General features: G+C 37.8%; 1 protein-coding gene across 3 annotated transcripts in view; it reads right to left on the minus strand.

Annotated features, from left to right (window-relative positions):
* Positions 1 to 972: 972 nt before the first annotated feature.
* Positions 973 to 13923, minus strand: part of PDS5B (PDS5 cohesin associated factor B) — a 119810-nt gene continuing 106859 nt past the window's right edge. The window contains exons 30-35 of one of the 3 annotated variants that reach the window (XM_080614425.1): positions 13624 to 13769; positions 12291 to 12390; positions 7461 to 7903; positions 7268 to 7369; positions 4146 to 4287; positions 973 to 3342 (exon numbers count right to left, since the gene is read on the minus strand). In XM_080614425.1, coding sequence (XP_080470551.1) covers positions 3307 to 3342; positions 4146 to 4287; positions 7268 to 7369; positions 7461 to 7903; positions 12291 to 12390; positions 13624 to 13769 — 969 coding nt within the window. In that variant the 3' untranslated portion in view covers positions 973 to 3306. Of the gene's footprint in view, positions 3343 to 4145; positions 4288 to 7267; positions 7370 to 7460; positions 7904 to 12284; positions 12391 to 13623; positions 13770 to 13923 lie in introns of all 3 variants that reach the window. The other 2 variants (XM_080614424.1, XM_080614426.1) reach the window with 2 other exon arrangements.

Genomic DNA, 13923 nt, shown 5'->3' on the forward strand with positions numbered 1-13923 from the left:
ATGAAGAACCCCACAGAACCAAAGGGATGCAAACCTCCAGGATCCAAAACCTACTCTGTGTTTTCACAAAAAGCGGAGTTTGGTAATCTGTCATAACCTACACTACACGTGCAGAAAATAACACGAAAACTGTATACACACCTCTATGTGAAGTCTGGTGGTGGTTGGGTTTTTTTAGAATATCAGATGACAAGTGCTGTGCCAGAATGAAGTATTTAATCTTCAAACCTAAGCCTTTTTGCAAGTTGCTTACAAATTGATCATATTAATTTTCAGTGGAAATGTCTTTAATATGAATGCTTTTTTATAAATTCTAATTGTTTTGTTCACATAGACTGAAATGTCAAAACAGCAAATGTCAAAATATTTCAAAAAGGGTTTAATTTTGCTAGAAAATGAAGTCAATTCACAGATTTAAGTATAGCTAATACAGGATTTTAGATTGTCCTAAGTGGAATAGGTGTACTCACACTAGAACTTTCAAGCAATTTCATATTTCCTTCCCATTGGAGTGTTTTAGCTAGCCCTAAATATTTATTATCTCTGTTGGTGACAAGTGAAAAATCCCATGCTTCTGGAATCAGAGTGAATTCTTCTTAAACACTAGTATCAAGATTATAATCACTGTCTGCATTCTGCATATGAACTACAGATCACTGAAAGTCTCTTGTTGCACTGCAGCAAGAAAATGAAATGTAACACAAATGAGCTTAATTTGCTGCGAAGTACAGCAAGATACTTCGGTAATCTCACAAAAATGTCATACTGGAACTTGTTACAGTGAGTTCAATTTGATCTTTTAATGTAATACAGTACATTTTTATAAACTTAACATTATCATTGCAGAAGAGCATGCTAACTCAGTGTTAGCAATTTATCTTTTATACATAATTATACTCTACTGTAGCTACTGTACGCAGATCTCAAAATGTTAGTACATAAAATATTCATTTTCTTTATATGAGATGAGAATGAACTTAGAAGAGATTTGAATGTAAGAATGAAATATTTGCTGTGCCTATTTCTCAAGAAATAATGAATTACACATTATAACCCAAGGAATCATCATTTAAATTGCAAAACTATAGTTTAAATTTACATTAGACATTGTGATCAGTAATGTGCATCAATATTCCATGAAGTTTAACCTAACCATGTTTATGCACATAAAGCCTCAAGAGTCTGCAGCAGTTTCAGCATCAATTTTTCATATTTTTTTTGTATAAAATGGACTTAAAAGGTACTTCCATAAATGTTTTCAGTGCAATTCTGTCAGAGGAAAATATAAAGCTAGCTTTCAATCATTTTATACCATAAAAACCACCACAACAACTTGCATTTGCACTGCTGAAACATAAGTAAGCCAGTTCTGTTGTGCCAACTATTTCAAAGTCAATTCAAATCAACCATAATTGCCTTTTTAGGCAGCATTTCACCTATACCTATAGGTATAAATGTTGAAAAGCTGAACACTGAAGGGAGTAGGGGCGACGTTGAGGCAAAATAATCTAATATTTGTAATACCTTTTTCCATTAGTAAAAAAAAAAAAAGCATAATGAAAAAATTATAACTGTTTATTTAGTGGTGATCTTACCATTTGGAAATAAGGAAATCCAGGTTTTAGTATTTCCTCTAATCTTTATGGGCCACCTGGCAACTCTAACTTACTTATTGATGGATTACGTGAAAATGCTCCATTATTGAGATAAAATTTTCTCAAGTTAGAAATTGATTTTTGCACATATTGTCAACTGTAGGGAACCAGAGGGAGAACAGCACCTGAAATTATCGTATGTGCTTGGCTAAGCATAGTGTAATAACCTACACATTTTGGTTCAAAGACACAGTTTATAAACTGTAAAACTGCATACAGGATACTGCTTTAAGTATTTTGTTTCTCTCTCTTTTTTTTTTTTTTTTTAGATTATATCTTGAAAATAAAAAATAAAAATCAAAAAGCCAACCTCTCTATGGTAGCAGAAAATAAAAATGGAGCTTCATTCAAATCTTGAATACCCTGACTGCAATAATCAGCAGCTGGCTATTCAACAAAAACTTAGCTCTTCATACCAAAAAAATTTGGCTCAAAACCCCAAAACAAAACAAAAAGGTACAATAAACTCTCAATAAAAGATTCTGTCGAGAGGCAACCTACCATATTCTACTGCTAGGTACGATTTTCCAAAAAAACATTACATCCCATTTTCAGCACATTTTTCATAAACATGCAACTTCACTATAAAATACAAAACACTTGGCTCTCAAGAACAGCTTTATAAAGACACACTGCATCAATAAAATTTTTCTTTGTGATTAACTTTACATTGTAATAAGAACTGTATTTTCACTAATGTTTATATATCAGATTTCATATTATAATGTAGTAATAATTTGCTCTGTGAACATCACGTTCAGAAGGAAATATCTATACACATTAACATACTAGACTATTAAAAACTCAGTTACAGAATTTTATTGATACAGTAGATTAATAAAAACTGATGGGGAAGATAAAATGGGTAGGGTATTCAGTACATTATTTAATAACACACTTTTAAAATTAAAATATTTTAAATCCTTTCTGAATTTTCAATGCCACTAGAAGTCCAGAAAAGTCTGGCATCAATACTGAGGTGTAAAACAAACAACTTCTTTCACAATTTGCATCTCTTGTATTATTCTATCCAACATTGTTCAACTGTAAAAGAAAGTAATTTAGCACCTCTGATGATAAGTAGGTGCTTAAAGGTAAACATTAGGTTAAATCCATGAAGGAAGCAAAGACCATTTTTTTTCTTCTTCTCAACAAATAGTGGCAAAAGAAAGTGGCACTATTTGTTCAACTGATTTTGTTTTCACAGTTAAATGTCAACAAGAGTACAAATACGAACACTGACAGATATTGCTTGAGATCAATTTTCAACAAACTGTTCTTTTTTTTATCAATAGATCCAATAAACAGTGGGGTACTGTCAGTTTAAAGCCGCAGATAAAAGCTATACAAGCACTTTAGAAGTCAGAAACATTAAAAAAAGAACTATGTACAGTTTTCTTCTTCAGTTCATATGTCTACAAAGCCAGCGCACATTACACTTCACAAAAATCCACAGTTAATGATATCAACATGTGTGTGGCTAAAGCTTGTGACCTAGGGACTGCAAATGCAGGGGCAGGAAAAGGAAAATAGGTTTTGTCTTTCGTTCAGCAACCCCATTTGTGCACTAACAGCTTCATTCAGTCTCAAGCTTTATAGTAAAAGCATTCTTCAAAGCTTTCACCTGGAAGGCTGATAACTACATGCTTACTCATCGTCTTTCCCTTTTGGAAGCTCTGCGACGGACCTGTTTGGAGAAAAAGCATTTTAAATGTTTTTACAGGAAAATATTTGAAAAATTCAGGAATAAATATATTTTATAATGGAAAAAATGCTTAAGTGTCACAATAACATGTGAATAACTGTATACAGTGTCATTGATTGCTCATCACAGGGACAAGTCCCAGTCAATGACCAGGACATAACTTTGCTTGATGCTCCTGAGTCTGCACCCTTCAAATATTAAAAAATCATTTGGTTTCATTTTTTAGAGTTTTCACACACTCAGATGCTCCAATCATCCGAAGTGTCCAAAAGTGTGAAGGCATTCACAGTAACATTTTTAGTATTGCTACTAACATTACTAATGAAATAAATACAAAAATAAACTTAGTTTAAAATATTTGCATATTCTGGTAAGAGGAAGAAATCTATTTAGGATTCTGCTCCAAGATCCCATGCTTCTCTTTCAGCACTATTTATTTTGTGTCTTTTTTTTTTTTTGTATAAAGAAACATTATGATGATGTTGCTGAGAAGAATGGGCAGGAGTTACCTGGAAAATAATTACCATGAGGTCATACACAACTCAGAAGCTATACAGAACAGAAAACAGAAAATGCTTGACAAAACCTGACATTTGCTAAGGAATGCAGCTTCTCTGGGAAGCTACAGTGCGGTGCCACTACACAACAGTGGCGGTTGACAACCACCTCATTAATTTTAAAGGAGAAAGGTTAAGCTCTTAGAACAGGAGAAGTCATTCGTTGAACATCAACAGACAGAGGAAACCACAAAGACTTTCAAAGAAAATCTCAGGCATTTCTCTTACATTGATTGTGGAAACTTCCTCTTCTTCCGTTACCTCTTCCTGGGGAATGTCATCACTGACAGGTGAGCTACTCTGAAAAACATCCATCTCTTCACTAGATTCATTCTCTTTACTGGCTGCTTGTTTGGAACGTCCTGCACGGCTACAATCAGAAGAAAAATAAAGATCATTTTCATAGTATATGGCTCTGCACGTGTATAAACATGTATAAGAGCAAACACTCTACAAAACCAGCAGCCTTATCACTTCATGTTATATAATAATAGATCTTTTATACCCATCTAGTTCATCCACACATGGAATAGAAGAAGTGAAACTAGGAGGCTGGACAACAGCATTTTAAAACTCATTCTTCCAGGTTAGAGGGTTAGGAGTACAAAGTTGCACAATTTCTGCCTCCACACAACAGATTTTTCTCTTCAGTGCGAGAATATGGGCCTAAGAAGGTGGACACAACAGTAACCAGTGAACAGGAAAAGCCAATCAGCCAGACAGAATACTTAGTCGGTTTTGCTTTTTCCCCTTCTATTCAGACGTGCTGTACTTCTACAGGAGTTTATACACAACAAGATTTGGTAACTGCATCAATGTTTTTACCAGCCTAGAAGAACCTTTGTTGCTCTTTATGAAATTAACACTATAATGAACCTGAATACAAATCTGCCAAGCTAGCTCATGCTAAGAGCTGGGTATAATCAGGATAGCAATAGCTTCGTCAGGATAATCAGGAAAAAAATCAGTCAACAATGTAATAAATTGTCTGTTAGTGACGGGAGCTGAACCACAAGCAAAAAGCACCCATTTGCTTAAAATAAGAACTAGTCCCCCTCCCGCCTGAAAAAAAGAGAGGCCAACTAGATATACATACAAAACCACACAGCTGCATCCACATCATAATTTTGGTTGTGTCATTAGCACAGTTCAGGATCAAATCACTGAATAATCCAACTTACAGCAGATGCAGTCTTGCTGCACCCAAACTAGGTAACTTTCTGGATGAAACTAAACCAGAAACTCTGTTCCAAACTGCCAATAAACACATTTCAGTCCCCAGTGGGGGAACACAGATCCAGAACAGCCGGCTTCTGACAGCATCAAAGCACACATGTGATGGGAACCACATTAAAATCTACACAAAACAGAATTTCTGAATTGCATATAGTAATTATAATGTAGTACAGGGGCTTTCAGCATCAACCAACCAAAATGATATCCTCTGAGAAACAATACAAATTAGCCCAACTCAAGCCTTGCAGGACTGGTAGATACAAGAGAATTGAAAAGAAGAGAGAAGAATTACTCACAAATTCATCTTTTCACAGATTACAAAAATAAGCCAGCTCACATGCATAACCAGTAACCCAGGTGGCTATCAGAAATAGGTTATACACTATCACCTCAAAGGTGATTTTACCTCATAGGTAAAATCCCAAATTCTTATGACAAATTAAAGGAACCCAGAAAGCTTTAAGCATTTGGATTCAATCTATATCTATCTATCTATCTATCTATCTATCTATCTATCTATCTATCTTGTGGTACACAGTGCTGCTCAGCCTATCAGCTCCTTTCTCTTAAAACCGCTGTAGATACACGTGTAGAAAAGGGAGAAAGGCCTGACTACAGTGCACTTTGAAAACTGAGGAATTACTATGGTCTCACCTTTTTCTTGCAGATTTGGAAAGAGGACAGGCAATTTGGGTGGTCTGATCACACAAAATTTTTCTTGGTTTTGTGGGGTTCTTTTTTTTGGTTGGGTTTGTTTTTTTTTTAATGAAATCTAGAATAGACCCACAACTCACAACTTACTTGGGCTTCTCGTGCCAGGAGCAATGTACATACATGTGAACAAGAGCTATGCCTGCTACTGATCATGTGTACTCTTGTTTACTTTGCTTAAAATCAGGTAAAGAAATACACTGATTTCACTGAGAAATTAATCAGAAGCTATTTAAGTATTAGCACATCACCCAACAATATACTTGTGGGCATGTCTTCTCTGTATGGCAGTAGCTGTTTCCAACTCTTGTTTCACTGTACATGTAGCAGTGACTTCTGCAGTAACCAAGACAGTGTCAGGACCTGTGTTTCTGATGACAGAGTAAAGGAGCAGGAGAGGTTTAACCTGGGGTAGGGAAACAGAACACTGTTTTGGGATATTGTGCATGTAAAATGCCAGAACATGCAATTTGGTGTGAAATTAGAGTTTGAATTGAGGGTACAAGCTTGTTCAGGCAAAGATCTTTGTTATGGAAGATTCTCCAGGGACAGGCAAATTGGTACATTAAGGTGCCAGAGGAAGATCAAAATGATGCTAACTAAGCCCAGAAGCTAGAAAAACAACAGAGTAGTATCAAATGCCATACTGAAGATGTACATATATAATGCCCTAAGGAATTTATCACTGGGGTCTGGAAAAGTATCTTGCAAATCTGTTCCACGAACTGCAGTCTGATACATGTGAGCAGGTAAGTCCTGTCAACTTGTACACCTCTGCTTTACGTACATTGCACATACATGTACAGAAAAGGCAGATACACCTGTAGCTTCTGACAGCAGGCACAAAAAGATTAAGCTAGCCACAGAGTTTAACTTTATTTTAGAGCTTAATCTGCCTCAGAAGTTTCAAGAGCTACTATCCTTCACAGATTGTAGCACATTTTATTCATGTGGAAATGATTCAAGTGCATAATAAGGCCACAAATTAGAAAGCGAACATTAATTTAAGCATCAGAATAAACTTAATTCTCCACAATACTCTTTAACCACAGTAACAATTTGATTCTTCCTCTCTATACAAAACAAATGAGAGCACTTTTTGCCCCTTGAAGTCCTAATAAAGCCCTGTCTTTAACGCCTTCATGTGTCTTATTTTCTCCTAGAAGAGCAAAGTTTGGTATACGCTACCTGCGCACATTAAACTTACTCATAGCCTCTTGCTCTGGTTTGAGATGTTCTGGGAGAAGCAGCTAGGGAAAACATTTTAGAAATAGCAATGGAAATTTATTTTCTTATCTGTCAATTAAAGGATTCTGAAATATTTTCAGTAAATGATTGTTTGGGAGCACAGAGGCAGTTCTAATTTTCACTAAATACAAATTTAGAAAATGTTCCCCACTTACACTTTTTTTGGCTGTGATGGTGGTGTGTTTGATGACCTTCCTCGTCTTTTCTGTGGCGTAGACTGTGCTGATTCAACTGTACTAGTTTCAGATGGTTCTGCTCTGTTTTGAGGAAGACCCAAATTGCAAAGTATCAAATTATAACTAATGTCCAAGGATAAAAAAGATGCAGCTTACAAGGAGACAGACTTACCTCTGCTGTGTTCTTTTCGGTGTCCTATTTTGCCTGCCTTTTGGTTTTTGTTCAATGTTTTCAGTCTGCCTTTCTTCCTCATCCTCCTCCTCGTCTGCTGCAGCTGCTGACGGTTGTTTTTTTTTGCTCCTTTTTGATGACTTTGCTACTGGCTCTTCCTTAGGTGTTCCCCCATTATTTGCTTTGGGAGGGCGTCCTCTTCTCCCTTTCTTTGGTGGACTATTCTGTTCATCCTCACTTTCTATAACATCTTCTTTTAGCCTTTTCTCCTCTTGCCATTGTGTTTCATCAGATTCTGAAACAACTGCAGGTCTCTTCCTTCCCCGTTGACTGCCTCTAAGTTTCTGCTCTTGACCCAGTTTATTCAGGTCATCTATGCTTAGTTTCTCTTCTGCATCTGTGATAGCTGCTTTCTTCCTTCCTCTAGGCTTCTCCATCTCTGACTGAAAAGGTAAGATTACACCTTTAAATTTAAAAATTAAACTGCCACATTAAACTGTCGGGTATGCAAAAGCTACAGAAACTTCACCGTCCAAGAGAAACAGTTTTCAAGTTACACAACTTCATAACAATCTAAGATTGTCCACCATATCCATTTCAGAAACCTTTGCACTTAAGTATAAGCACCAACATAAATATAAAATGCCAGGCAAAAGAGAAAAACTATTTCAAACACTGAGTGTGTAAGGTCTTCATTTGTAAGTTCACCTGTGTCAAACACAAGTTGCTAGAACATCAGTAAGTGCATTTTTATCAAGAGAAAAAGATATAGAAGATGGGAATTGTCAATTTGTGGCTTCAGCTCTGTTGCGAGCTGCCAGGGTGCTTATGCCTGGCTCCCATGCTGGCAGTGGCAAGGAACTAATAGAGAAGACAACAGGTGACCCAAATTTATAATTGTAGAAGGAAGCACGGGAAATTGTGGTAGCTGCCAAAGCATGGCTGTCAGAGCCACACTAAGACTCAACATTTGCTCTGTGCAGCAAAAGCCCCACCCAACCCTTAAAAGTATCACAGAATACTTGGGTTGGAAGGGACCTCTAAAGATCATCTCATTCCAAATCCCCTGCCATGTGCAGGGACACCTCCCACTAGACCAAGTCGCTTAAAGCCCCGACAACCTAGTCTTGACCATTTCCAGGGAAATTTCCAGCCACAACTTCTCTGGGCAACCTGTTTCAGTGTTTCACCTCCCTCACTAACACATTTCTTCCTAATACCTAATCTACATCTACCCTCTTTCAGTTTAAAACCATTGCTCTTTGTCCCATCATTACAGGCCCCTGTAAAGTCTTTCTCCATCTTTTCTTACAAGACCCCTTCCTGTGTTTGAACAAGTGAAGACATCTCCTGTCAGTTCATGACTTCAGTGACACAGCTATTGACCTAGATCAGTGACATCCTTGTTATTCCCTGTTCTGTTTGTTTTTTGCAGTGATTGTGCATGTGTCATGGCAGCTGCTTTTACCAGGTAAATAGTTGTAGCCATGTTTCATAGCAAAGTTTGTCCCTTCAGGTTTAACAGTGTCCCTTTAACAACCTTAGAACTAACGTGGTACACCATGATTTAATCTGGACAAATATCCAAAATATCGACATCTTTAAAACGTAGAATATTAATTGGGGAGCAGAAAGTCCACTTCTCAGTTAATGCTTGCTATAATCTGCTCTCCAGCTCCAAAAAACCCAAATGAGTCCTGAATCAATAAAATTAAGCAGCTTGATTACATAGTCAAAGTGAAATACAAATGCTCTCAAAGGTACCTGAAAAACCAAATTGTATTTGCTTTATTCCTCAGCTTTGTCAGAGTTACCAATTCAACCAAATGCTTGTAAACATGAATTGCATGCCAGCAGCTGTTTAGACTCTCGGGCTTTTCAACGTTTACAGCTGAAGTGACATATCAATATAGGCAGTGGGTTTTTTTGACAAGAGACTGCTGATTTTTCTGTTTTGTTGTAAGTCAGTTTGCTTTTCCCACAAGTTATCACAGTTATAAGATGGTTATTTGCACTTCAAGACAAGCAAAAATTCAGGACATTTTCACTATCAGTACCTTAAGTCCCAAGCAACTTCAAAAAATGGAACAGACATAATGGGAGAACAGAGAAATGTCAGAGACAGTCAAAAATAAAACAACAGTGACATCATAGAATAGATAGGGTTGGAAAGGACCTTAAGATCATCTAATTGCAACACCCCCTGCCATGGGCAGGGGCACCTCACACTAAACCATGTCACCCAAGGCTCTGTCCAACCTGGCCTTGAACACCGCCAGGGATGAAGGATTCACAACTTCCTTGGGAAACCCATTCCAGTGCCTCACCACCCTAACAGTAAAGAATTTCTTCCTTATATCCAATCTAAACTTCCCCTGTTTAACTTTTAATCTGCTACCCCTTGTCCTGTCACTATAGTCCCTGATGAATAGTCCCTCTCCAGCATCCTTGTAGGCCCCCTTCAGATACTGGAAGGCTGCTATGAGGTCTCCACGCAGCCTTCTCTTCTCCAGGCTGAACAGCCCCAACTTTCTCAGCCTGTCTTTGTAGGGGAGGTGCTCCAGCCCCCTTCTCCTCGTGGTCCTCCTCCAGACTTGCACCAACAGCTCCATGTCCTTATATTGAGGACACCAGAACCAGGACATACTTATTGCATTCTAGAAAAACCATTTCGTGACTTATTATGACTTTCATATTATGACTATTAGAATTATAATTATGACATTATATCATGACTATTATAATAAATCTGACCTTGTTTATATTATTACTTTTTCATGCACATCTAAACTACTATAAAATTTACATACTGCCAGCTGTTATTAAGGGACAAAGAACGGAAATTTACTAGTAGTGTGTGAAATTTGTATTTTTTTTAACTGCTTTTAGAATTACAACACAATTATAATTTTCTTTGGTGGTTCATTTTTCTCCATTCTGATACATGTGTAAATTCCACCTGAGACAGTATTTAACCTGCATTTAGTATTTAGAATATTTCATAATTTTCTTAACATATTAAAACACTGTATCTGACTGAGAGTACAAATAGTTTTTATATCCTCACTAGAATAACCCCCATAATCCAAAGGGAAATGGTCAGTGACCTGATACACCACTTTGGCACACTATTAGGGCCAGATGGGATCCACTCAAGCGTACCGAGGGAGCTAGTGGAAGTGCTCACTGAGCCACTTCCCATCATTTATGAGCAGTCCTGGCTAACCAGGGAGGACCCAGTGGACTGGAGATAGCAAATGTTATGCCCATCCACATGAAGGGCTAGAAGGGGGATCTGGGGAACTGCAGGGCTGTCAGCCTGACCTCAGGGCCAGGGATGGTTATGGAGCAGATCATCTTGAGTGCTATCACACAGCATGCATGGGATAACCAGGTAATCAAGCCCAATCAGCACGGATTTATGAAAGGCAAGTCCTGCTTGGCAAATTTCATCTCCTTCTATGGCAAGGTGGCCTGCTTGGTGGATGAGGTAAGGACTGTGGATGCTGCCTATCTCAACTTTAACATAAAGCCTTTGACACCATTTCTCAGAGCATTCTTCTGGAGAAACTGGCTGCTCATGGCCTGGACAGACGCACACTTGGCTGCATAAAAAACTGTCTGGATGGCTGAGATCAAAGAGCAGTGAATGGGGTTAAATCCAGTTGGCAGCCTGTCACAGTGGTGCCCCCCAGAGCTCAGTACTGGGGCCAGTTCTGTTTAGTATCTTTATCAGTGATGTGAACAAGGAGATCAAGTGCACCCTCAGTAAGTTTGCAGACAACACCAAGTTGGCTGGGAGTGTTGATCTGCTGGAGGGTAGGAAGGCTCTGCTGAGGGATCCGTACAGGCTGGACTGACGGGCTAAGGCCAATGGTATAAGGTTCAACAAGGCAAAGTGCCGGGTCCTGCATTTCAGCCACAACAACCAATGCAATGCTGCAGGCTTGTAGAAGAGTGGCTGGAAAGCTGCCTGGCAAAATAGGACCTGGGTGTGTTGGCTGACAGCTGCCTGAACATGAGCCAGCTTGTGCCCAGGCAGCCAAGAAGGCCAATGGCATCCTGGCCTGTATCAGCAATAGACTGGCCAGAAGGATGAGGGAAGTGATTGTTGCCCTGTACTGAGCAACTGGTGAGGCTGCACCTCAAAGCTGTGTTCAGTTCTGGGCCCTTCACTACAATAAGTACACTGAGGTGCTGGAGTGGGTCCAAAGAAGGGCAACAAAGCTTGTAAAGGGTCTGGAGCACAAGTCCTACAGAGGAATGGCTGAAGAGAACTGGGGTTGTGTAGTCTCAGGGGATACCTTAGTGCCCTCTACAAATACCTGAATGGAGGCTGTAGCACAGTGGGTGCTGGTCTCTTCTCTCAAGTAACAAATGATAGCAAAAGAGGAAACGGCCTCAAGCTGTGCCAGGAGAGGTTTAAATTGGATATTAAGAAAAATTTCTTCACTGAAAAGGTTGTCAAGCACTGTAACAGGCTGCACAGGGAAGTGGCTGAGTCAACATCCCTGAAGGTGTTTAAAAGACATTGTAGATGTGGCACTTAAGGAGATGGTTTAGAGGTGGAACTGGCAGTTAACAGTTGCACTCGATCTTAAAGGTCTTTTCCAACCTCAGTAATTCTACAAAAAGCAGACAAACTGAACCTTTTTTTCATTGCATTTTCATATTCAATTCAAACATGTTTTCCCATAGTTTACACAATCAACTCATTTTCATGCTTCAGCACATTTTCTTGACATCAAATATCACCACATTGGTTTTTATTATAAGTCCTGGTGACTTAAAATAAAACACGTGCAATGCAACCAATCAGCTCACCCTTACAATATCAGAGTCGTCCCTCTTGTCAGTTTTTTTCCCTGGTAAGGGTGAAGTCAGTGTGAATTCTTCATTTTCACTGTGGTCCATTTCAGTACTGTCAAGCCTAGGATGAATAAATATTTATTCTCCTCATTATTATAATACAGCAGGCAATACTTAAAAAAATATATATTAAGAACAACATCACTTTTAGAGGACTTTTTTCTTCTTTGGTATCTCCACTCAAAACGCTGATCAGTTTAACTTAGGTGAACTGGGCAGATTATGAAGATGACAGAACATGTCAGACTGCAAGCACAATTTTTTAAATGAACTGGATGTAGAACACTACTGGTCTCAGATTTATTTCTGGATATAGAGAATAATCTGGATTCCAACATGTCTTTAGCCAATAATGTATTTCAACATATGAACCTGCATGACTCATTTCTTACAAGTCATTCTGTGGACTTCCCATGGAGTTGACAAGTATTTTTTGTAAAACACTGCACTACATTTTAAATTAGTATTATATGTTAACAGTATACATTAAATTAGCATTATATATAAAAGATATAAGTACCACCACGTGAGAAGTCTTATTTCCAAACATAACATTTTCCTCACAGTCTTGAAATAAAGTGAGAAAATATGAATATGCAATCTCTAAACGGTCTGTGAAAAAACCTGATTATAATGTGCCTTACAGTTGAAAAATGAGCATAGGAAGATACAGTAACTGATTAATAACCTTAAAAATTGACACAAAATAAGCTATAATTTTTGAAGATGGGTATCTAGAAGCAGACTTATGTAGCATTACAGTACATTCCCCCCCTCCATCACAGGAATCTAAAATCAAAAAGTATTAAAATTTTTATCTATAAATTTGTCCCAGGTTTTGCAGATGAGTCTGTCACTCACTGTCCTCACTGTCTATGTTCTCACTGTCTATGATGTGTTGTTAACGTTATGGCAGGCCACAAAGTTCCTAGGAACTGCAGATGTATGTATACACACAAACGTGTGTATATATATATATATATATATACACACATGTGTGTGTGGATTATATATAGATATAAAAAAAGAAAATTAACATATAAGTTCTCTTTCCCTCCTACAGGCAACTCTGGATATGATTTGATTCTGGTTTTTTGGGGTCTTTTTTAAAGCAAATTTATTTCTTGAGTTAGAAAGCTAAATTCATGGTCTCAGTTATACCAATGCGGTACCATAACTTCACTTCAAAATAAGATAATAGAATTCTGTTTCTCACTTAGAAAACATTATATAAATATTCAAAGCTGCCATTACAAATACTTGAAATATCAAAGCTGCTTTGTTGTCTACCAACCTTCCTTTGATCCTTCCTGGAGAACTTGGATTTGAACTGCTGCTGGCATTGCTTACAGTTTCCATTCGTGAAGATTTGGATTGAGACTGCTTGCCTGCTGACGAAAGAGGCTTATTAACTGCTCCAAGAACATTGGCTGCTTTGGGCTGAAACCAAAAATATATTTCCTTTATTTTGAGCTACATATTTAGATATTGTTAACATGTACTATGCTTAAAATATTCAGAGATTTCACTTTCTGCAATCAATATCTTAGTTTTAACACAAAACTATAAACATTTTCATATGAAAGTTACAACA

Source organism: Psittacula echo, assembly GCF_963264785.1.
Source record: "Psittacula echo genome assembly, chromosome: 3".
Lineage (NCBI taxonomy): Eukaryota > Metazoa > Chordata > Aves > Psittaciformes > Psittacidae > Psittacula > Psittacula echo.